A 22,947-nucleotide genomic window follows, 5' to 3' on the forward strand; every position below is an offset into this window, starting at 1 on the left:
GTAGCTCCAGGCTGAGACCTGACTGTCTGAAGGAGTAGCTCCAGCTTGAGACCTGACTGTCTGAAGGAGTAGCTCCAGGCTGAGACCTGACTGTCTGAAGTAGCTACAGAGACCTGACGGTCTTAAGGAGTAGCTACAGAGACCTGACTGCAGTACAGTCCTAGCTTCAGTCTGATGTGAAGGTCAGTATCTCCAGTACTAGTGTACCTGCTGCAGGCTGTCTCTGCTCCTCAGTAAATTAACCACCCAACAACATGGCAGCCCAGCTGAATCACTTAGTAAGTAAACCACCCACACCGTAACATGGCCATTGCCCTACCAGGGCTCATACTGTGGGTCTCTGGTCAAAAGTAGTGCACTATGTAGGAAGTAGGGTTTCATTTGGGACACAAACTAAGTAATATTCAGCTGACCGCTTGAGCATCATGGTCATGGCCGTTCTAAAGGGCAGCATGCTCTGCTCTGCTGTGCTCAGCTCTGAAAGGTTACAGCAGCCTGAGGGCGGGAGGCTACTGAGCTGGGGTGGTATATGTGTCACGATGTGTGTGTGAATATTGTGTTTGTGTTCTGTTGTAGGCGGTGAACTTTGACAAGTTACCATGACATGTTGCAGAATGCAAGCAATGTTATTCAGAAAAAATATATACTGTGTGTTTGTATGGTGATATGATACCTTTAGAACGTTGCCAGGGTCCTAGGTTCTCTAGAATGTTACCAGGGTGCTATGTTTTCTAGAATGCTGTCAGGGTTCAAAGTTCTCTAGAATGTAACCAGGGTTCTAGATTTTATAAATGTTGCCAGGGTTCTACAGTTTATTGTCTGTAGAATGTTACCATGGTTCAATGTTCTCTATCTATAATTTTTTCAGGGTTCTATGTTCTCTCTATATTTTGTTAGCAGGGTCCTAGGTTTCCTAGTATGCTGTCAGGGTTCTAGGTTCTCTAGAAGATTACCAGGGTTCTAGGTTCTCTAGAATGGTGCCAGGGTTCTAGGTTCTCTAAGATGTTACCAAGGTTCTAGGTTCTCTAGAATGCTGCCAGGGTTCTAGGTTCTCTAGAATGTTAAAAGGATGCTAGTTTCTCTAGAATGTTACTGGGTGCGAGGTTCTTTCTAGAATTTTACCAGGGTCCCAGGCTTTCTAGAATGCTATCAGGTTCTAGGTTCTCCCTAAAATGTTTCCAGTGTCCTAGTTTCTATAGAATGTTACTAGGCTCATAGGGTCTCTAGAATGCTGAAAGGGTTCTAGGTTCTCTACAATGTTACCAGGCTGCTAGGTTATCTAGAAAGAGATGTCAGCGTTCCAGGTTCTCTAGGATGTTACCAGGGTCCTAGGTTATCTCTAGAATGTGAAAAGGGTCCTAGGTTCTCTTTATAAAGTTACCAGGGTGCTAGGTTATCTGAAATTGTGCCAGGGTCCTAGGTTCTCTAGAATGTTACCAGGCTGCTAGGTTATGTAGAATATTACCAGGGTTCAAACTTCTCAACAATCCTGTCAGGATTCTATGTTCTCTCTAGAATACTATCAAGGTTCTAGGTTCTCTAGAATGTTACCAGGGTCCTAGGTTATTTAGAATGCTGTCAGTTATAGGTTCTCTGTCATGTTCACAGTGTTCTAGGTTCTGTAGAATGCTGTCAGGGCCCAAGGTGCTCTAGAATGATACCAGGGTTCTAGTTTCTTTAGAATGATACCAGGGTCCTAGGTTCTGTAGAATGCAGTCAAGGTTCTGGGTTCTCTAGGATGTTACCAGGGTTATAGGTTCTCTAGAATGCTGTCATGGTTCAAGGTTCTCTAGAATGCTGTTAGGGTTCAAGAATATCTCTGGATTTTTACCAGAGTTCTAAGTTCACTAGAATGCTGCCAAGGTTCTCCCTAGAATGTTACCAGGTTATTAGGTTCTCCAGAAAGTTACCAGTGTCCTAGGTTCTATAGGATTTTACCAGGGTTCTAGGTTCTGTAGAATGATGTCAGGGTCTTAGGGTGTCTAGAATGTCACCAGGGTCCTAAGTTCTCTTTAGAATGTTACCAAGGTGCTAGGTTACCTAGAATGTTAACATGGTTCTAAGTTATCTAGAATTGTACCAGGGTTCAAAGTTCTCAAGAATCCTGTCAGGGTTCTAGGTTCTCTATAGCATACTATCAGGGTCCTATATTCTCTAGAATGTTAGCAAGGTTCTAGGTTATCTAGATTGCTGTCATGTTTCTAGGTTCTCCATACAATGTTACCAGGGTCATAGATTCTCTAGAATGTTACCGGGGTTCTAGGTTCTGTAGAAAGCAGTCAGAGTTCTAGGTTCTCTAGGATGTTCCCAGGGTTCTAGGTTCTCTAGAATGCTACCAGGGTCCTATGTTCTTTAGAATGCTACCAGGCTGCTACGTTCTCTAGCATGCTGTCAGGGTCCTAGGTTCTTTAGAATGTTACTAGGGTTCTACAGTATGTTCCCTCTAAAATGCTGCCATTGTTCTAGGTTCTGTAGAATGTTACCAAGGTCCTAGGTTCTGTCGAATGTTGCCAGGGTCCTAGGTTCTCTCAAAAAAATGTTCAGTGTCCTAGGTTCTGTAGAATGCTACCAGGGTTCTACAGTATTGTGCTTAGTTGGACTATCATTTGTTTTTCAACAGGACAATGACCCAACACACCTCCAGGCTGTGTAAGGGCTATTTGACCAAGAAGGAGAGTGATGGAGTCCTGCATCAGATGATCTGGCCTCCACAATCACCCAATCTCAACCCAATTGAGATGGTCTGGGATGAGTTGGACCGCAGAGTGAAGGAAAAGTCACCAACAAGTGCTCAGCATATGTGTAAACTCCTTCAAGACTGTTGGAAAAGCATTCCAGGTTAAACTGGTTGAGAGAATGCCAAGAGTGTGCAAAGCTGTCATCAAGGCAAAGGGTGGCTACTTTGAAGAATCTCAAATATAAAATATATTTTGATTTGTTTAACACTTTTTTTGGTTACTACATGATTCCATATGTGTTATTTCATAGTTCTGATGTCTTCACTATTATTCTACAATGTAGAAAATAGTAAAAAAAAATTAAGAAAAAACCCTTGAATGAGTAGATGTGTCCAAACTTTTGACTGGTACTGTATATTATACAATTCAAGGATTATGTAACATTTCCATAAAAGTGTGGTTCATTTGTGTACATTTGACTCTTTCAAAAATATATTGTTCAAAACAAGCTGTTCTGTTAACTACTGCTCTTCCGTCAGCAGCTATGGGCATTTGGCATGCCGCCCAGGGCTTGCATTGCATTGCCAGCTATTACATTGCTTGCTATTGGGGGAGGGGGGACTGCAGCACTAACCTGGTTTCCATCCAATCTTTTCATGCGCGTAAAGTACATATCAGATTAAAAAAAAAATGTCACGACAGTACTGATGAAAACAGAAAATTTGTCCGTAAACTTACAAAACAAAATATGCTAGACAAGCTGGGATCTTTTTGTGTCTGTAAAATGTATTATGCGAGAAATGTTGGTGGAAACACTTTTATGCACAAATAATAACCATCATATTGAAGTAAGCTTGGAGTCATGCGATGATATGTTGTGTGGTCCTCAGCATGACTCAGGGAAAACATGCAGTTTATTAGGTTACAGATTAAATTACTTCTGATGAACTTCACGGGGGGGGGGTGAAAGGTCACGGTGACCTTGATGCTCCTTTCCAATAAATATCGAGGGTCTTATTCTGATGACATGATCTTTGATGTTTGGCTGTCCGTTTGACAAATAAAAATGATTGTGCTCTTTTGTCCATAATAATTTCATACCCGCACTGTATCTGCGAGCTCTAGAATGATATCAGGGTTCTAGGTTCTCTAGAAAGTTACCAGTGTCCTACATTCTATAGGATGTTACCAGGGTTCTAGGTTCTGTAGAACGCTGTCAGTTTTCTAGGTTCTCTAGAATGTTATCAGGGTCCTAGGTTCACTAGAATCTTACCAGGGTTCTAGGTTCTCTAGAATGTTTCCAGGGTTCTAGGTTCTCTAGAATGTTGCCAGGGTTCTAGGTTCTCTAGAATGTTACCAGGTTTCTCGGTTCTCACAGGATGCTGAAGGAATGTGAAAACACTATCTGCAGGAAATTGTAGGATTGAGTAACAAAGATCTCAGTCCCTACTCAGTGTCTTGTTTCCAAGGACAGACATTTACTACTCTGGTATGTCTGGCCCTCATAAATACTTCATCCCCTTCTCCCCTCTCCACTCCTTCAACCTGTCATCACTTTATCCATCCCTCTCTACACCCCTCCATCTCTCTCTTCATCTTCCTCTCCACCCCTCCATCCCTCCATCCTTCTCTCCATGCCTCTCTCCACCCCTCCACAGAGGAGAGGAGAGAAGTGATGTGTAACACTGTGGCAAACAGCAGTTATGAAATTATACAACCTGGACGGGAAGGACATACAACCTGTCACAGCAGAGTGAGTGTCTGTGTGTGTGTTTGTTTGTGTTTGTGTGTTTGTGTGTGTGTGTGTGTGTCTCAGCAGAGCCGTATATAGAGGGCTTCATAAACCACAGGATTAGTTTTAGCGCTGCCTTCTCAAAAATAATAAAACATCACTTCACATTAGCCAACTCCATACTCCAGTCGAGAAGGACACCGAGAGGGGTGATGCATATATGTGTGTGTGTGTGTATGTGCATGAGTGTGTATGTGCATGTGCATGTGTTCGTGCGTGAATGCGTCAGAGTGCTTCTGCTGTGTGGTTTTGGTGGATCTGAATATTGAAGTGATTTGCTTCAAGTGTTTATATCCCAGCTCTCAATTGGCAAGGCCCAAACTTTTTTTTAAATCAACTTCCTTTCCTCCAAGCTGAATCTCCTCTCCTCTTTGATTTGCTCCTCTTGCAACTTGGTCATAGATCTTGGTCTTAGTTGTAGATCTTGGTCGTAGATCTTGGTCTTGGTTGTACAGTAGATCTTGGTATTGGTCGTAGATCTTGGTCATAGATTTTGGTCTTGTCGTAGATCTTGATCTGGTCATAGATCTTGGTCTTGGTCATAGAGCTTGGTTGTAGATCTGGGTCTTGGTTGTAGATCTTGGTCATACAGTAGATCTTGGTCTTGGTTGTAGATCTTGGTCTTGGTTGTAGATCTTGGTCTTGGTCGTAGATCTTGGTCGTACAGTAGATATTGGTCTTGGTCGGAGATCTTGGTCTTGGTCGTAGATCTTGGTCTTGGTTGTAGATCTTGGTATTGATTGTAGATCTTGGTCTTGTTTGTAGATCTTGGTCTTGGTCGTAGATCTTGGTATTGATTGTAGATCTTGGTCTTGGTCATATATCTTGGTCTTGGTTGTAGATCTTGGTCTTGGTCTTGGTTGTAGATCTTGGTCTTGGTTGAGGATCTTGGTCTTGGTCGTAGATCTTGGTATTGATTGTAGATCTTGGTCTTGGTTGTAGATCTTGGTCTTGGTTGAGGATCTTGGTCTTGGTTGTAGATCTTGGTATTGATTGTAGATCTTGGTCTTGTTTGTAGATCTTGGTCTTGGTCGTAGATCTTGGTCTTGGTTGTAGATCTTGGTCTTGGTCTTGGTCTTGGTCTTGGTTGTAGATCTTGGTCTTGGTCTTGGTCTTGGTTGTAGATCTTGGTATTGATTGTAGATCTTGGTCTTGGTTGTAGATCTTGGTATTGATTGTAGATCTTGGTCTTGGTCGTAGATCTTGGTCTTGGTTGTAGATCTTGGTCTTGGTCTTGGTTGTAGATCTTGGTCTTGGCCCCGTTACCGTGACTTAAGGTACTGTCACTATGGATCCCATACATGCTAAGTAGCGATGCTTCAAATCCCAGGTCAGAGATACTGTATATAATATATTGCATACATATTTTCCGGTGAACAAGAAACATGGAACACATGTATTGTGAGAGATTCAAAAGGAGAGATTCTTGTTCATTAGGAGAAGAGTTGGAGTTTAAAAGCCTAATGAATAGCACCTCAAAGTACAACAAAATACTTTGCTTTATGTTATTATGTTTTGTGTGTTCTCTGTTAAAACTCAGCCTACATGCTCACACGTTCTATATATGTAATAAATACATACTATGACTCTCCCATTCTATGGAATGTCCACCACCCTCATATGTCTGCTAAAATGTGTTCTTCAATGCTAGACCAACCAGACAAGATTAAATAGATTGTCAGCATATGTGGTTTTCTTGCAAGAGTTGCATTTCATAAAAGGAGAAACTGAACATTTAAAAAAGAGCTGGGTTGGAGAGGCCTTTGCTGCCACCTACTGTAATAACAACAGAGGTGTAGGCCTCCGACCTAAATCATACATTCGATAAGATTGAGAGAAGCACCACTAAAAAAAGGCAAAATCAAGGAGCCTCCAATGAAAGAATTATGAATCTTTATAAAAAATGTACAGGATACCTGGATATTACTATTCCCAACTACAAAATAATTTTTCCCTCAATGACATAGTGATATCGGATCATTCTCCAGTATGCATTGCTTGGTAACATCCGGCGCCGACAAAGATGGCCGCCTCACTTCGTGTTCTTATGCAGTATTTTTTTTTTTTATGTATTATTTCTTACACTGTTACCCCAGGAAATCTTAAGTCTTATTTCATACAGTCGGGAGGAACTATTGGATATAAGAGCAATGTCAACTCACCAACATTACGACCAGGAATACGACTTTCCCGAAGCGGATCCTCTGTTTGGCCCACCACCCAGGACAATGGATCAGATCCCAGCCGGCGACCCAAAACAACGGCGTCGCAGAAAGGGCAGACGGAGCGGTCTTCTGGTCAGGCTCCGCAGACGGGCACATCGCCCACCGCTCCCAAGTATACTACTCGCCAATGTCCAGTCTCTTGACAACAAGGTAGATGAAATCCGAGCGAGGGTTGCCTTCCAGAGAGACATCAGAGATTGTAACATTCTCTGTTTCACGGAAACATGGCTCACTTGGGATACGTTATCAGAGTCGGTACAGCCACCTGGTTTCTTCACGCATCGCGCCGACAGAAACAAACATCTCTCTGGTAAGAAGAAGGGCTGGGGTGTATGCCTTATGCCTTATGATTAACAAGATGTGGTGTGACCATAACAACATACAGGAACTCAAGTCCTTTTGTTCACCTGACTAAGAATTCCTTACAATCAAATGCCGACCGCATTATATACCAACAGAGTTCTCTTCGATTATAATCCCAGTCGTGTACATCCCCCCCCAAGCAGACACCTCGATGGCCCTGAAAGAACTTCATTTGACTCTATGCAAACTGGAAAACACATATCCTGAGGCTGCATTTGTTGTAGCTGCGGATTTTAACATGGCTAATCTGAAACCAAGGCTCACAAAATGTTATCAGCATATCGAATGCGCGACCCGGGCTGGAAAAACCCTGGATCATTGTTACTCTAACTTCCGTGACGCATACAAAGCCCTCCCTCGCCCTCCTTTCGGCAAATCTGACCACGACTCCATTTTGATGCTCCCAGCCTATAGACAGAAACTAAAACAGGAAACGCCCGTGCTCAGTTCTGTTCAACGCTGGTCCGAACAATCTGATTCCACGCTTCAAGATTGCTTCTATCACGCGGACTGGGATATAATCCGGATAGCGTCGGGCAACAACATTGATGTAAATACTGATTCGGTGAGCGAGTTTATGGCAATAGGGAAAACAAAAAAACAATAACTCATGATCTACAGCAATCATTTAAGTGGACCACAAAAAATATTAAATAATTAGGATGCTTAATAAGTTACGACAAACAACATATATATATATATATATATAATGAGAACTTTATTCTATTACTCAACAATATGAAAGCAGATCAAATTAAATGGAATAATCTTCTCATAAATCTTACAGGTAGAATAAACCTCTTCAGAATGGCATGGCTGCCAAAGTTTTTATCCCAATTACTTCACTGAAGAAATTCTTTAAAAAAAAAACTTTATAAAACTTATAGAATTGGGTGGGGGTGGTTTTAACATTCCAGACTTAGAATTGTATCAATACGCCACTCAAGTCTTTTACTTGAGACATATTATTAAATGCACTAACGAGGAACAATGGGGTACATTTTGAAGATGTGCATGCTCACCCCCAGAATCTTTTCACAATTCTATTTTCAAAGGATAAAGCTAGGAACATTTTCAACTTCATAGTTGAGAACACCATAACAATACAGAAGATAATAAGATGGATTCTACAAGAACCAATATCCCTTCCTACAAAAACAGAACCCTATGAAACAATCCTTGGATAGCTTTTCAGAATTCACTGATAAATTGATCCACATGGAGAACTAAAGGCATAGAAACCGTAAATGAAGCCGTAATAGGAAAAAAAAATCAATTTTGGACTGACCAATGTAGATATTTTCAAAATCATGCAACTTAAAAGTTTCATATCACAAAATATATATTTGAAATCTTTTGGACTTACAGAGTAATCTAGAGGGAATCTTATTTGCGTTAGAAAAGGATGTTCATATGATAGGTAAGATATACAAAATCTTGCAGAGAGCCAGTAGCCTACAGGCTTTTTGAGGAACTACTCTGGTCCTGTCTGACAGGTGGTAGACTATTCCTCTCCTCAAACTAGGCTGTGGAGCTACTCTGGTCCTGTCTGACAGGTGGTAGACTATTCCTCTCCTCAAACTAGGCTGTGGAGCTCCTCTGGTCCTGTCTGACAGGTGGTAGACTATTCCCCTCCTCAAACTAGGCTGTGGAGCTCATATGGTCCTGTCTGACAGGTGGTAGACTATTCCTCTCCTCAAACTAGGCTGTGGAGCTACTCTGGTCCTGTCTGACAGGTGGTAGACTATTCCTCTCCTCAAACTAGGCTGTGGAGCTCCTCTGGTCCTGTCTGACAGGTGGTAGACTATTCCTCTCCTCAAACTAGGCTGTGGAGCTACTCTGGTCCTGTCTGACAGGTGGTAGACTATTCCTCTCCTCGAACTAGGCCGTGGAGCTACTCTGGTCCTGTCTGACAGGGGGTAGACTATTCCTCTCCTCGAACTAGGCTGTGGAGCTCCTCTGGTCCTGTCTGACAGGTGGAGAGAAACAAAATGGTGCAGAGTGACGTGGGTGTTGGAGATGAGGGCGTGAGCAGGTGGGTCTGGGCAGGGGTGATGTCATTGCCGTCTGTGTGTGTATGTATGCTGTCGTCTGTATGCTGTCGTCTGTATGCTGTCGTCTGTATGCTGTCGTCTGTATGCTGTCGTCTGTATGCTGTCGTCTGTATGCTGTCGTCTGTATGCTGTCATCTGTATGCTGTCGTCTGTATGCTGTCGTCTTTATGCTGTCGTCTGTATGCTGTCGTCTTCATGCTGTCGTCTGTACGCGTCTCTATGCTGTCATCTTTATGCTGTTGTCTGCATGCTGTCGCCTGTATGCTGTCGTCTCTATGCTGTCATCTTTATGCTGTCATCTTTATGCTATCACATGTATGCTGTTGTTTGTATGCTGTCGTCTGTGTGCGTCTGTATGCTGTCGTCTGTATGCTGTCATCTTTATGCTGTCATCTTTATGCTGTCATCTGTATGCCGTCGCCTCTATGCTGTCATCTGTATGCTGTCGTCTCTATGCTGTTGTACATATGCTGTATTATTTACTTAACAAGGTAGGCAAGTTCAGAACAAGTTCTCATTTACAACTGCAACCTGGCCAAGATAAAGCAAAGCAGTGCGACACAAACAACAACACAGAGTTACACATGGAATAAACAAGCATACAGTCAATAACACAATAGAAAAGTCTATATACAGTGTGTGAAAATGAAGTATGATTAGGGAGGTAAGGCAATAAATAGGCCATAGTGACGAAATAATTACAATTTAGCAAATAAACACTGGAGTGATAGATGTGCAGAAGATGAAAGTGCAAGTAGAGATACTGGGGTGCAAAGGAGCAAAAGAATATATAAATAAAATAAATAACAATATGGGGATGAGGTAGTTGGATGGGCTATTTACAGATGGGCTATGTAAAGGTGCAATGATCTGTGAGCTGCTCTGACAGCTGATGCTTAAACTTAGTGACGGAGATATTAGTCTCCAGCTTCAGTGATTTTTGCAATTTGTTCCATTCTTTTGCAGCAGAGAACTGAAAGGAAAGGTGGCCAAAGGAGGAATTGGCTTTGGGGGTGACCAGTGAAATATACCTGCTGGAGCGCGTGCTACCGGTGGGTGCTGCTATGGTGACGAGTGAGCTGAGAAAAGGCGGGGCTTTACCTAGCAAAGACTTATAGATGACCTGGAGCCAGTGGGTTTGGCGACGAATATGAAGCGAGGGTTAGCCAACAAGAGCATACAGGTCGCAGTGGTGGGTAGTATATGGGGCTTTGGTGACAAAACGGATGGCACTGTGATAGACTGCATCCAATTTGCTGAGTAGAGTGTTGGAGGCTATTTTGTAAATGACATCGCCGAAGTCAAGGATCGGTAGGATAGTCTGTTTTACAAGGGCATGTTTGGTAGCATGAGCGAAGGATGCTTTGTTGCGAAATAGGAAGCCGATTCTAGATATTAATTTTGGATTGGAGATGCTTAATATGAGTCTGGAAGGAGAGTTTACAGTCTAACCAGACACCTAGGTATTTGTAGTTGTCCACATATTCTAAGTCAGAACCGTCCAGAGTAGTGATGCTGGACAGGCAGGCAGGTGCAGGCAGTGATCGGTTGAAGAGCATGCATTTAGTTTTATTTGAATTTAAGAGCAGTTGGAGGCCACGGAAGGAGAGTTGAATGGTATTGAAGCTCGTCTGGAGGGTTGTTAACACAGTGTCCAAAGAAGGGCCAGAAGTATACAGAATGGTGTCGTCTGCGTCGAGGTGGATCTGAGAATCACCAGCAGCAAGAGCGACCTCATTGACGTATACAGAGAAAAGAGTGGGCCCGAGAATTGAACCCTGTGGCACCCCCATAGAGACTGCCAGAGGTCCGGACTACAGGCCCTCCGACTTGACACTCTGAACTCTATCGGAGAATTAGTTGGTGAACCAGGCGAGGCAGTCATTTGAGAAACCAAGGCTGTTGAGTCTGCTGATAAGAATGTGGTGATTGACAGAGTCGAAAGCCTTGGCCAGGTCGATGAATACGGCTGCACAGTATTGTCTTTTGTCGATGGCGGTTATGATATCGTTTAGGACCTTGAGCGTGGCTGAGGTGCACCCATGACCAGCTCGGAAACCAGATTGCATAGCGGAGAAGGTAAGGTGGGATTCGAAATGGTCGGTGATCTGTTTGCTTACTTGGCTTTCGAATACCTTAGAAAAGCAGGGTAGGATAGATATAGATCTGTAACAGTTTGGGTCAAGAGTGTCTCCCCCTTTGAAGAGGGGGATGACCGCGGCAGCTTTCCAATCTTTGGGGATCTCAGACGATACGAAAGAGAGGTTGAACAATCTAGTAATAGGGGTTGCAACAATTGCGGCGGATAATTTTAGAAAGAGAGGGTCCAGATTGTCTAGCCCAGATGATTTGTAGGGGTCTAGATATTGCAGCTCTTTCAGAACATCAGCTATCTGGATTTGGGTGAAGGAGAAATGGGGGGGGGGGGGCTTGGGCAAGTTGCTGTGGGTGTGAGAAGCTGTTGACCGGGGTTGGGGTAGCCAGGTGGAAAGCATGGCCAGCCGTAGAAAAATGCTTATTGAAATTCTCGGCTATCGTAGATTTATAGGTGGCGACACTGCTTCCTAGCCTCAGTGCAGTGGGCAACTGGAAGGAGGTGCTCTTATTCTCCATGGACTTTAAAGTGTCCAATAACTTTTTGGATGCACATTTCTGTCCTAACTGCCTGTATATATTGGTTCCTAACTTCCCTGATAAGTTGCATATCGCGGGGGCTATTCGATGCTAATGCGGTACGCCACAGGATGTTTTTGTGCTGGTCAAGGGCAATCAGGTCTGGAGTGAACCAAGGACTATATCTGTTCCTAGTTCAAAATTCTTTGAACGGGGCATGCATATTTAAGATGGTGAGGACAGCACTTTTAATGAGTAACCAGGTATCCTCTACTGACGGAATGGGGTCAGTATCTATTGGAAGCAGTTATAGTTGAATGGGTTCTGTTATGTTATCAAGCCGAGTTCCCATGTTGTGTGTATGTACCATCATGTTGTGTGTATGTACCATCATGTTGTGTGTATGTACAGACATGTTGTGTGTATGTACCATCATGTTGTGTGTATGTACCGACATGTTGTGTGTATGTACCATCATGTTGTGTGTATGTACCATCATGTTGTGTGTATGTACAGACATGTTGTGTGTATGTACCATCATGTTGTGTGTATGTACCATCATGTTGTGTGTATGTACCATCATATTGTGTGTATGTACCATCATGTTGTATGTACCATCATGTTGTGTGTATGTACCGACATGTTGTGTGTATGTACCATCATGTTGTGTGTATGTACCATCATGTTGTGTGTATGTACCATCATGTTGTGTGTATGTACCATCATGTTGTGTGTATGTACCGACATGTTGTGTGTATGTACCATCATGTTGTGTGTATGTACCATCATGTTGTGTGTATGTACAGACATGTTGTGTGTATGTACCATCATGTTGTGTGTATGTACCATCATGTTGTGTGTATGTACCATCATATTGTGTGTATGTACCATCATGTTGTATGTACCATCATGTTGTGTGTATGTACCGACATGTTGTGTGTATGTACCATCATGTTGTGTGTATGTACCATCATGTTGTGTGTATGTACAGACATGTTGTGTGTATGTACCATCATGTTGTGTGTATGTACCATCATGTTGTGTGTATGTACCAATGTACCATCATGTTGTGTGTATGTACCATCATGTTGTATGTACCATCATGTTGTGTGTATGTACCGACATGTTGTGTGTATGTACCATCATGTTGTATGTACCATCATGTTGTGTGTATGTACCGACATGTTGTGTGTATGTACCATCATGTTGTGTGTATGTACCATCATGTTGTGTGTATGTACCGACATGTTGTGTGTATGTACCATCATGTTGTGTGTATGTACCATCATGTTGTGTGTATGTACAGACATGTTGTGTGTATGTACCATCATGTTGTGTGTATGTACCATCATGTTGTGTGTATGTACCATCATGTTGTGTGTATGTACCATCATGTTGTGTGTATGTACCATCATGTTGTATGTACCATCATGTTGTGTGTATGTACCGACATGTTGTGTGTATGTACCATCATGTTGTGTGTATGTACCATCATGTTGTGTGTATGTACAGACATGTTGTGTGTATGTACCATCATGTTGTGTGTATGTACCATCATGTTGTGTGTATGTACCATCATGTTGTGTGTATGTACCATCATGTTGTGTGTATGTACCATCATGTTGTGTGTATGTACTGACATGTATCTGTAACTGATTGACACTATATGTGAATGTTTTTAAATGTATGTAAATTGTATGTAAGTCTTTTGTCTGTAAGGTATTTTTCATTATGTGTCAGACCCCAGTAAGATTAGTAAAACTAATGTTTTATAGATTATATAGACTAATGTCTTATAGATTATATAGACTAATGTCTTATAGATTATATAGACTAATGTCTTATATATTATATAGACTAATGTCTTATATATTATATAGACTAATGTCTTACTAATGAGGATCCTGATACAATAAAATAATTATACAAAAAAATGGCACCCTATTCCCTATATAGTGCACTACTTTAGACCAGAGTCCTATGGCACCCTATTCCCTATATAGTGCACTACTTTAGACCAGGGTCCTATGGCACCCTATTCCCTATATAGTGCACTACTTTAGACCAGAGCCCTATGGCACTCTATTCCCTATATAGTGCACTACTATAGACCAGAGCCCTATGGCACCCTATTCCCTATATAGTGCACTACTTTAGACCAGAGTCCTATGGCACCCTATTCCCTATATAGTGCACTTCCTTATAATTCTATATACTGTAGCTCTGGTCTAAAGTAGTGCACTATATAGGGAATAGGGTGCCATTTGAGAAACATTCTCTGTTAGTCCATAGGGCCCTATTAGGGGCTTAGAGGACGATGGTCGAAAATAGTGCCCTATAAAGGGAATAGGGTGCCATTTGGGACGGTTATTCTGTTGGTCTACTAGATATGTATTTAGCAGACTAATTGCATTATTAAACAAGAGTTTTACAGCTCGATAGAACACCAACACGTCAAAGACTGACTATAACACTTAGCCATGGAGCTATACAAACAGCACTACAGGGAATACTGTAAAGTGCATGTTGAAGCATAAACTAGGATACTGATAGAGGTCTCTAGGTGTGGGGAATACTAGGATACTGATAGCAGTCTCTAGGTGTGGGGAATACTAGGATACTGATAGCAGTCTCTAGGTGTGGGGAATACTAGGATACTGATAGCAGTCTCTAGGTGTGGGGAATACTAGGATACTGATAGCAGTCTCTAGGTGTGGGGGGTATACTAGGATACTGATAGCAGTCTCTAGGTGTGGGGAATACTAGGATACTGATAGCAGTATCTAGGTGTGGGGAATACTAGGATACTGATAGCAGTCTCTAGGTGTGGGGAATACTGGGATACTGATAGCAGTATCTAGGTGTGTGGTATACTAGGATACTGATAGCAGTCTCTAGGTGTGGGGGGTATACTAGGATACTGATAGCAGTCTCTAGGTGTGGGGAATACTAGGATACTGATAGCAGTATCTAGGTGTGGGGAATACTAGGATACTGATAGCAGTCTCTAGGTGTGGGGAATACTAGGATACTGATAGCAGTCTCTAGGTGTGGGGAATACTAGGATACTGATAGCAGTCTCTAGGTGTGGGGGGTATACTAGGATACTGATAGCAGTCTCTAGGTGTGGGGAATACTAGGATACTGATAGCAGTCTCTAGGTGTGGGGAATACTGGGATACTGATAGCAGTCTCTAGGTGGGGGGTATACTAGGATACTGATAGCAGTCTCTAGGTGTGGGGAATACTAGGATACTGATAGCAGTATCTAGGTGTGGGGAATACTAGGATACTGATAGCAGTCTCTAGGTGTGGGGAATACTAGGATACTGATAGCAGTCTCTAGGTGTGGGGGGTATACTAGGATACTGATAGCAGTCTCTAGGTGTGGGGGGTATACTAGGATACTGATAGCAGTCTCTAGGTGTGGGGGGTATACTAGGATACTGATAGTAGTCTCTAGGTGTGGGGGGTATACTAGGATACTGATAGCAGTCTCTAGGTGTGTGGTATACTAGGATACTGATAGCAGTCTCTAGGTGTGGGGAATACTAGGATACTGATAGCAGTCTCTAGGTGTGGGGAATACTAGGATACTGATAGCAGTCTCTAGGTGTGGGGGGTATACTAGGATACTGATAGCAGTATCTAGGTGTGGGGAATACTAGGATACTGATAGCAGTCTCTAGGTGTGGGGGGTATACTAGGATACTGATAGTAGTCTCTAGGTGTGGGGGGTATACTAGGATACTGATAGCAGTCTCTAGGTGTGTGGTATACTAGGATACTGATAGCAGTCTCTAGGTGTGGGGAATACTAGGATACTGATAGCAGTCTCTATGTGTGGGGGGTATACTGGGATACTGATAGCAGTCTCTAGGTGTGGGGGGTATACTAGGATACTGATAGCAGTCTCTAGGTGTGTGGTATACTAGGATACTGATAGCAGTCTCTAGGTGTGGGGGGTATACTAGGATACTGATAGCAGTCTCTAGGTGTGGGGTATACTAGGATACTGATAGCAGTCTCTAGGTGTGGGGAATACTAGGATACTGATAGCAGTCTCTAGGTGTGGGGAATACTAGGATACTGATAGCAGTATCTAGGTGTGGGGTATACTAGGATACTGATAGCAGTCTCTAGGTGTGGGGGGTATACTAGGATACTGATAGCAGTCTCTAGGTGTGGGGGGTATACTAGGATACTGATAGCAGTCTCTAGGTGTGGGGAATACTAGGATACTGATAGCAGTATCTAGGTGTGGGGGGTATACTAGGATACTGATAGCAGTCTCTAGGTGTGGGGGGTATACTAGGATACTGATAGCAGTCTCTAGGTGTGGGGGGTATACTAGGATACTGATAGCAGTCTCTAGGTGTGGGGGGAATACTAGGATACTGATAGCAGTCTCTAGGTGTGTGGGGTATACTAGGATACTGATAGCAGTCTCTAGGTGTGTGGTATACTAGGATACTGATAGCAGTCTCTAGGTGTGTGGTATACTAGGATACTGATAGCAGTCTCTAGGTGTGGGGGGTATACTAGGATACTGATAGCAGTCTCTAGGTGTGGGGGGTATACTAGGATACTGATAGCAGTCTCTAGGTGTGGGGAATACTAGGATACTGATAGCAGTCTCTAGGTGTGTGGGGTATACTAGGATACTGATAGCAGTCTCTAGGTGTGTGGTTGTACTGTAGACCACACTATCTACCAAGACAGTTTTCATCTATATTCTTCGTAGCTGTCTATATATCACCATAAACCGATGCTGACACTAAGACTGCGCTCAATGAACTGTATACGGCCATAAGCAAACAGGAAAACTCTCATCCAGAGGCGGCGCTCCTAGTGTCTGGGACTTCAATGCAGAGAAACTTCAATCTGTTTTACCTCATTTCTACCCGCATGTTGAATGTGTAACCAGAGGGAAAGAAACTCTAACCCACCTTTACTCCACACACAGAGACGCGTACAAAGCTCTCCCTCGACCTCCATTTGGCAAATCTGACCATAATTCTATCCTCCTGATTCCTGCTTACAAGCAAAAACTAAAGCAGGAAGCACCAGTGACTCGGTTAATAAAAAAGTGGTCAGATGAAGCAAATACTAAGCTACAGGACTGTTTTGCTAGCACAGACTGGAATATGTTCCGGGATTCCTCCGATGGCATTGAGGAGTACACCACATCAGTCACTGGCTTCATCAATAAGTGCAACGATGACGTCATCCCCACAGTGAACGTACGTACATACCCCAACCAGAAGCCATGGATTACAGGCAACATCCACACTGAGATAAAGGGTAGAGCTGCCACTTTCAAGGAGCAGGACTCTAACCCGGAAGCTTTTAAGAAATCCCGCTATGCCCTCTGATGAACCATCAAACAGGCAAAGAGTGCAGGACTAAGATGGAATCGTAAAACAACGGCTCCGACGCCCGTTGGATGTAGCAGGGCTTGCAAACTATTACAGACCACAAAGGGAAGCACAACCACGAGCTGCCCAGAGACACGAGGCTACCAGTCGAGCTAAACTACTTCTATGCTCGCTTCGAGGCAAATAACACTGAAACATGCATGAGGGCACCAGCTGTTCCGAAAGACTGTGTGATCACACTCTCCGTAGCCGATGTGAATAAGACCTCTTTAAACAGGTCAACATTCATAAGGCCACAGCGCCAGACGGATTACCAGTACTCCGAGCATGCGCTGACCACCTGGCAAGTGTCTTCTCTTCACTGACATTATCAACCTCTCCCTGTCTGAGTCTGTAATACCAAAATGTTTCAAGCAGACCACCATAGTCCCTGTGCTCAAGAACACTAAGGTAACCTGCCTAAATGACTACCGACCCGTAGCACTCATGTCTGTAGCCATGAAGTGCTTTGAAAGGCTGGCCATGGCTCACATCAACACCATTATCCCAGAAACCCTAGACCCACTCCAATTTGCATACTGTCCCAACAGACCCACAGATGATGCAATCTCTATTACACTCCACACTGCCCTTTCACACCTGGACAAAAGGAACACCTATGTGAGAATGCTATTCATTGACTCCAGCTCAGCGTTCAACACCACAAGGCCCTCAAAGCTCATCACTAAGCTAAGGACCCTGGGGCTAAACACATCCCTCTGCAACTGGATCCTGGACCTCCTGACTGGAGGTAAGGGTAAGGGTAGGTAACAGGAGGTAAGGGGAGGTAACAACACATCCGCCACTCTGATCCTCATCACGTGGGCCCCTCAGGGGTGAATGCTTAGTCCCCTCCTGTACTCCCTGTTCACTCATGACTGCACGGCCAGGCACGACTCCAACACCATCATTAAGTTTTCTGATGACACAACAGGGGTAGTAGGCCTGATCACTGACAACGACGAGACAGCCTATAGGGAGGAGGTCAGAGACCTGGCCTTGTGGTGCCAGGACAACAACCTCTCCCTCAACGTGATCAAGACAAAGGAGATGATTGTGGACTACAGGAAAAGGAGTACATGAGCACGCCCCCCTTATCATCGACGGGGCTGCAGTGGAGCAGGTTGAGAGCTTCAAGTTCCTTGGTGTCCACATCACCAACAAACTCACATGGTCCAAGCACACCAAGACAGTCGTGAAGAGGGCACGACAAAACCTATTGCCCCTCAGGAGACTGAAAAGATTTGGCATGGGCCCTCAGATCCTCAAAAGGTTCTACAGCTGCACCATCGAGAGCATCCTGACTGGTTGCATCACTGCCTGGTATGGCAACTGCTCGGCCTCCGACCGCAAGGCACTACAGAGGGTAGAGCATCCGGCCCAGTACATTTGGGCTCCCGAGTGGTGCAGTGGTCTAAGGCACTGCATCTCAGTGCAAGAGACATCACTACAATCTCTGGATCGAATCCAGGCTGTATCACATCCGGCTGTGATTGGGAGTCCCATTGGGCGGCACACAATTGGCTCAGCGTCGTCCGTGTTTGGCCGGGGTAGGCTGTCATTGTAAATAAGAATTAGTTCTTAACTGACTTGCCTAGTTAAATAAAGGTCAAATAGACTTCTCTCTGCGGTCATTGTTGGTTAGGGGCTTAGGGGCTTGTACGTAAGCATTTCACTGTAAGGTCTACAGCTGTTGTATTTGGCGCATGTGACAAATACATACATATATTTTTGATTTAATATGAAAATTCTTCAGGCTCATTTACGGACTGCCTCTCCTTCCTGTTAGTGATGTCACATGTTAGATCTGTCAAAAGTGTCATATGAGCTATAAATAGTCACCATCTTGTTTCTCACTGCTCTAGGAATCACACAAACTGCACACGCTTACACACTGGGGTCCTGCTATCATTACTCTCATACGTCACTATAGGAAATCCATTCCTTCCTTAATAGGAGAATAGACAGTCTGTAGATCACCGAGACAAGTACAAGTCCTCTCCACTCACTCAATTGTTTAATGACTGTGTGTGTTTGTTTGTTTGTGTGTGTGTGTGTGTGTGTGTGTGTGTGTGTGTGTGTTCTCCTCTCTGATTGAAGGTATTGGAGGAAAAGGCCTGTCTGGAATTATGCTGATCAGAGAACTTATACTGTCTCCCGAGTGGTGCAGCAAAAGTCACTGCATCTCAGTGCTAGTGGCATCACTACAGACCCTGGTTCGATTCCAGGCTGTATCACGAACGGCCGTGATTGGGAGTCCCATAGGGCAATGCACAACTGGTCCAGTGTCCTCCGGGTTAGGGTTTGGCCAGGGGGTAGGACGTCATTGTAAATAAGATGTTGTTCTTAACTAACTTGCCTAGTTAAATAAAGGTTAAATACTTTTTTTTTTTTATTAAAACATTCTCCAGCAACAGCACTACATCAATGTGTGGGTTATCCCTCTCTCTCTCATTGTTTGTGTGTGTGTGTGTGTGTGTGTGTCTCAGATATTTCTCCAAGGAAGCCAACGTTTCACCCCACATGGGAGAGAATATACTTGCATACAACCACCTACGTTAGTGACAATACAATACAAAATGCTAATACAGCAATATTAATACCATTGCCATCTACCCACAAAACAACATAACCACTGACTACTCACGACAGACTAGAGAATATAACTAACAACGCAGCATTCTGCAGGGCAAATAATAAAACTACAAACTATGCATGAACAGCCACTAACCAACCAAAGTAACATCTAACATACATTAGTAACTATAGTAACTAGTATAGAAGACTTCTATAACATCTAACATACATTAGTAACTATAGTAACTAGTATAGAATACTTCTAGAACAGCTAATGTATATTAGGAACTATAGTAACTAGTATAGGAGACTTCTATAACAGCTAATGTATATTAGTAACTATAGTAACTAGTATAGACGACTTCTAGAACAGCTAATGTATATTAGTAACTATAGTAACTAGTATAGACGACTTCTAGAACAGCTAATGTATATTAGTAACTATAGTAACTAGTATAGAAGACTTCTAGAACAACTAATGTATATTAGTAACTATAGTAACTAGTATAGGAGACTTCTATAACATCTAACATACATTAGTAACTATAGTAACTAGTATAGACGACTTCTAGAACAGCTAATGTATATTAGTAACTATAGTAACTAGTATAGAAGACTTCTAGAACAACTAATGTATATTAGTAACTATAGTAACTAGTATAGGAGACTTCTATAACAGCTAATGTATATTAGGAACTATAGTAACTAGTATAGAAGACTTCTAGAACAGCTAATGTATATTAGTAACTATAGTAACTAGTATAGAAGACTTCTAGAACAGCTAATGTATATTAGGAACTATATTAACTAGTATAGACGACTTCTATAACATCTAACATACATTAGTAACTATAGTAACTAGTATAGAAGACTTCTAGAACAACTAATGTATATTAGTAACTATAGTAACTAGTATAGAAGACTTCTAGAACAGCTAACATACATTAGTAACTATAGTAACTAGTATAGAATACTTCCATAACAGCTAACATACATTAGTAACTATAGTAACTAGAATAGGAGACTTCTAGAACAGCTAATGTATATTAGGAACTACAGTAACTAGTATAGACGACTTCTAGAACAGCTAATGTATATTAGGAACTACAGTAACTAGTATAGACGACTTCTAGAACAGCTAATGTATACAAGGTACTATAGAGAAAGTACAGCAGAACAGCTAAAGCGGAGGAGGAGACAACCCACCAACTCACCTCTCAATGTGCTTTTCTGTGCCGTCACTGCAGGAGCCGCCAACAAAAGCAAAGAAGAAGAAATTGAGGTGGATGAAGAGGAGGAGATGGAGAGGATGAGGAAAGAGGAAAACAGAAAAGAAAAGAAGGAAAGAGAGAAAGACAGGAGAGAACAATAGATTAAATCAACGTGTCTCGAGGAAAGACAGCATGACCAGGACGTTCCAGAGATATGAGTTGATGCTACTCTATAGCGAATCCTGAAGGTCCAACAGCAGTCAACAGCAGAACCTACTGACGGAGTCGCCAGGTGTTGGGTTAAGGTTTCTACACCGTCTTGATATAAATACTGTTGTTATAGTTAGATAAAATGTAGAAATTATTAAGGATTTCCTGACAAGTGGACTTGCATAGGCAAAACAATAGTTTTATTGTTGTTTTATTTAATGTTTCTACAGCAACCATACATTCTCTGAGTTTATTAATTAACAAGAGAAACAAAGTTGTCAAAATATATAAAAAAAGGTTTTCTTACTAAAGATAACGTTTCTTAGTAAGAATGATTTATTCTTAGAAAACATTTTCTATAAGAAAAACGCAGGCCTCGCTTTCTTGCCTACTGCCACATTTTTTATTTTTTTATTCATGTAGGCTACATTGTCCTGCAAAATCATCCTCATATCCTACATTTGACCACCTTAAACATGCACGCCCCTCCGACATTAAATAGATTGCAGATCTAGTGTCGTGTTACTACCGTACCTCCTGAATCACGACTGATTACCCGCATGACTAACTCTCTCCTGGCGCCAATTAGACACACACTTACTTCACTGCCAATCAAGACTATTATACCGTAGCTCTTCCACTTGCATTGTTAAGGCAACAGATCGTCTTGAAGTCAGACTGTAAAAGATTAATGTGTTTGGGTTTGTGTAGTCAGGGATGAGCCCCCCCCCAAAAAAAAAAACAAAAAAAAGATGACTGTATCAAACAAAACAAAAAATATATATGTATTTTGTAGTTAAAAATACATTTGCAAGTAGTTGGGCAAACAGCAACGTCATGCTCAGCAATGGTTAGATACGTTATCTACCCTTAGTTTTTGAGGGTGGTGCTCAATTAGAATAATATTCAGCATGCTATGCAATTCTTCATTTTTAAATAGACTTTTGTATTTAGTTAATTTAGCAGACACTCTTATCACACCATAGTGCCCTCAGACTTTGTAAGGTGAGGGGTCCACAAAGTTGTGAACAGCTTTTAAAGAAATGGTACAGAAAAGTATTTTGAAAATCTAAATTACAGTTTCTGAAAATATCTTGTTCTAAAATACATTGGAGTGTTGTTCAGACCAGTGTAATACAACATACTCAAAAGTAATTAAAATACAATACATTAAATACATTTCAAATACATGTAACACAAATGCTGCCCATATGCATGTAGTGTAGAGAACAACCTAACAATATATAATTAGTAATATATAGATTGGAGAAAAAACAACAATGTAAAAAAGCTTTTTCCCTTGTTGTAAATTATCAAAGTAAAACTTGGAAAAGTCTCACCCCATCTATCTATCTATCTATCTATCTATCTATCTATCTATCTATCTATCTATCTATCTATCTATCTATCTATCTATCTATCTATCTATCTATCTATCTATCTATCTATCTATCTATCTATCTATCTATCTATCTATCTATCTATCTATCTATCTATCTATCTATCTATCTATCATCTATCTATCTATCTATCATCTATCTATCTATCATCTATCTATCTATCATCTATCTATCTATCTATCTATCATCTATCTATCTATCATCTATCTATCTATCCATCCCCCTCTCTCTCTCTCTCTCTCTCTCTCTCTCTCTCTCTCTATCCATCTATCTATCTCTCCCTCTCTATCTACCTCTCTCTCTCTCTCTCTCTCTCTCTCTCTCTCTCTCTCTCTCTCTCATATCCTCTGGAACAGACAGAAAAGTGGTCTTATAAAACATCAGTCAATATTAACCCTTATCTTATT

At 42.1% G+C, this 22,947-nt stretch overlaps 1 protein-coding gene across 2 annotated transcripts in view; it reads right to left on the reverse strand.

Annotated features, from left to right (window-relative positions):
- LOC106563906 (cell adhesion molecule 2) overlaps window positions 1–22,947 on the reverse strand; it is a 678,594-nt gene that overhangs the window by 231,056 nt on the left and 424,591 nt on the right. For both annotated transcript variants that reach the window (XM_014129855.3, XM_082958335.1), the window contains exon 2: window positions 20,934–20,960. In XM_014129855.3, the coding sequence (XP_013985330.2) occupies window positions 20,934–20,960 (27 nt within the window). The remainder of the gene's footprint in view (window positions 1–20,933; window positions 20,961–22,947) is intronic.

The sequence above is a fragment of the Salmo salar genome, chromosome 11 (assembly GCF_965601325.2).
Source record: "Salmo salar chromosome 11, fSalSal1, whole genome shotgun sequence".
Lineage (NCBI taxonomy): Eukaryota > Metazoa > Chordata > Actinopteri > Salmoniformes > Salmonidae > Salmo > Salmo salar.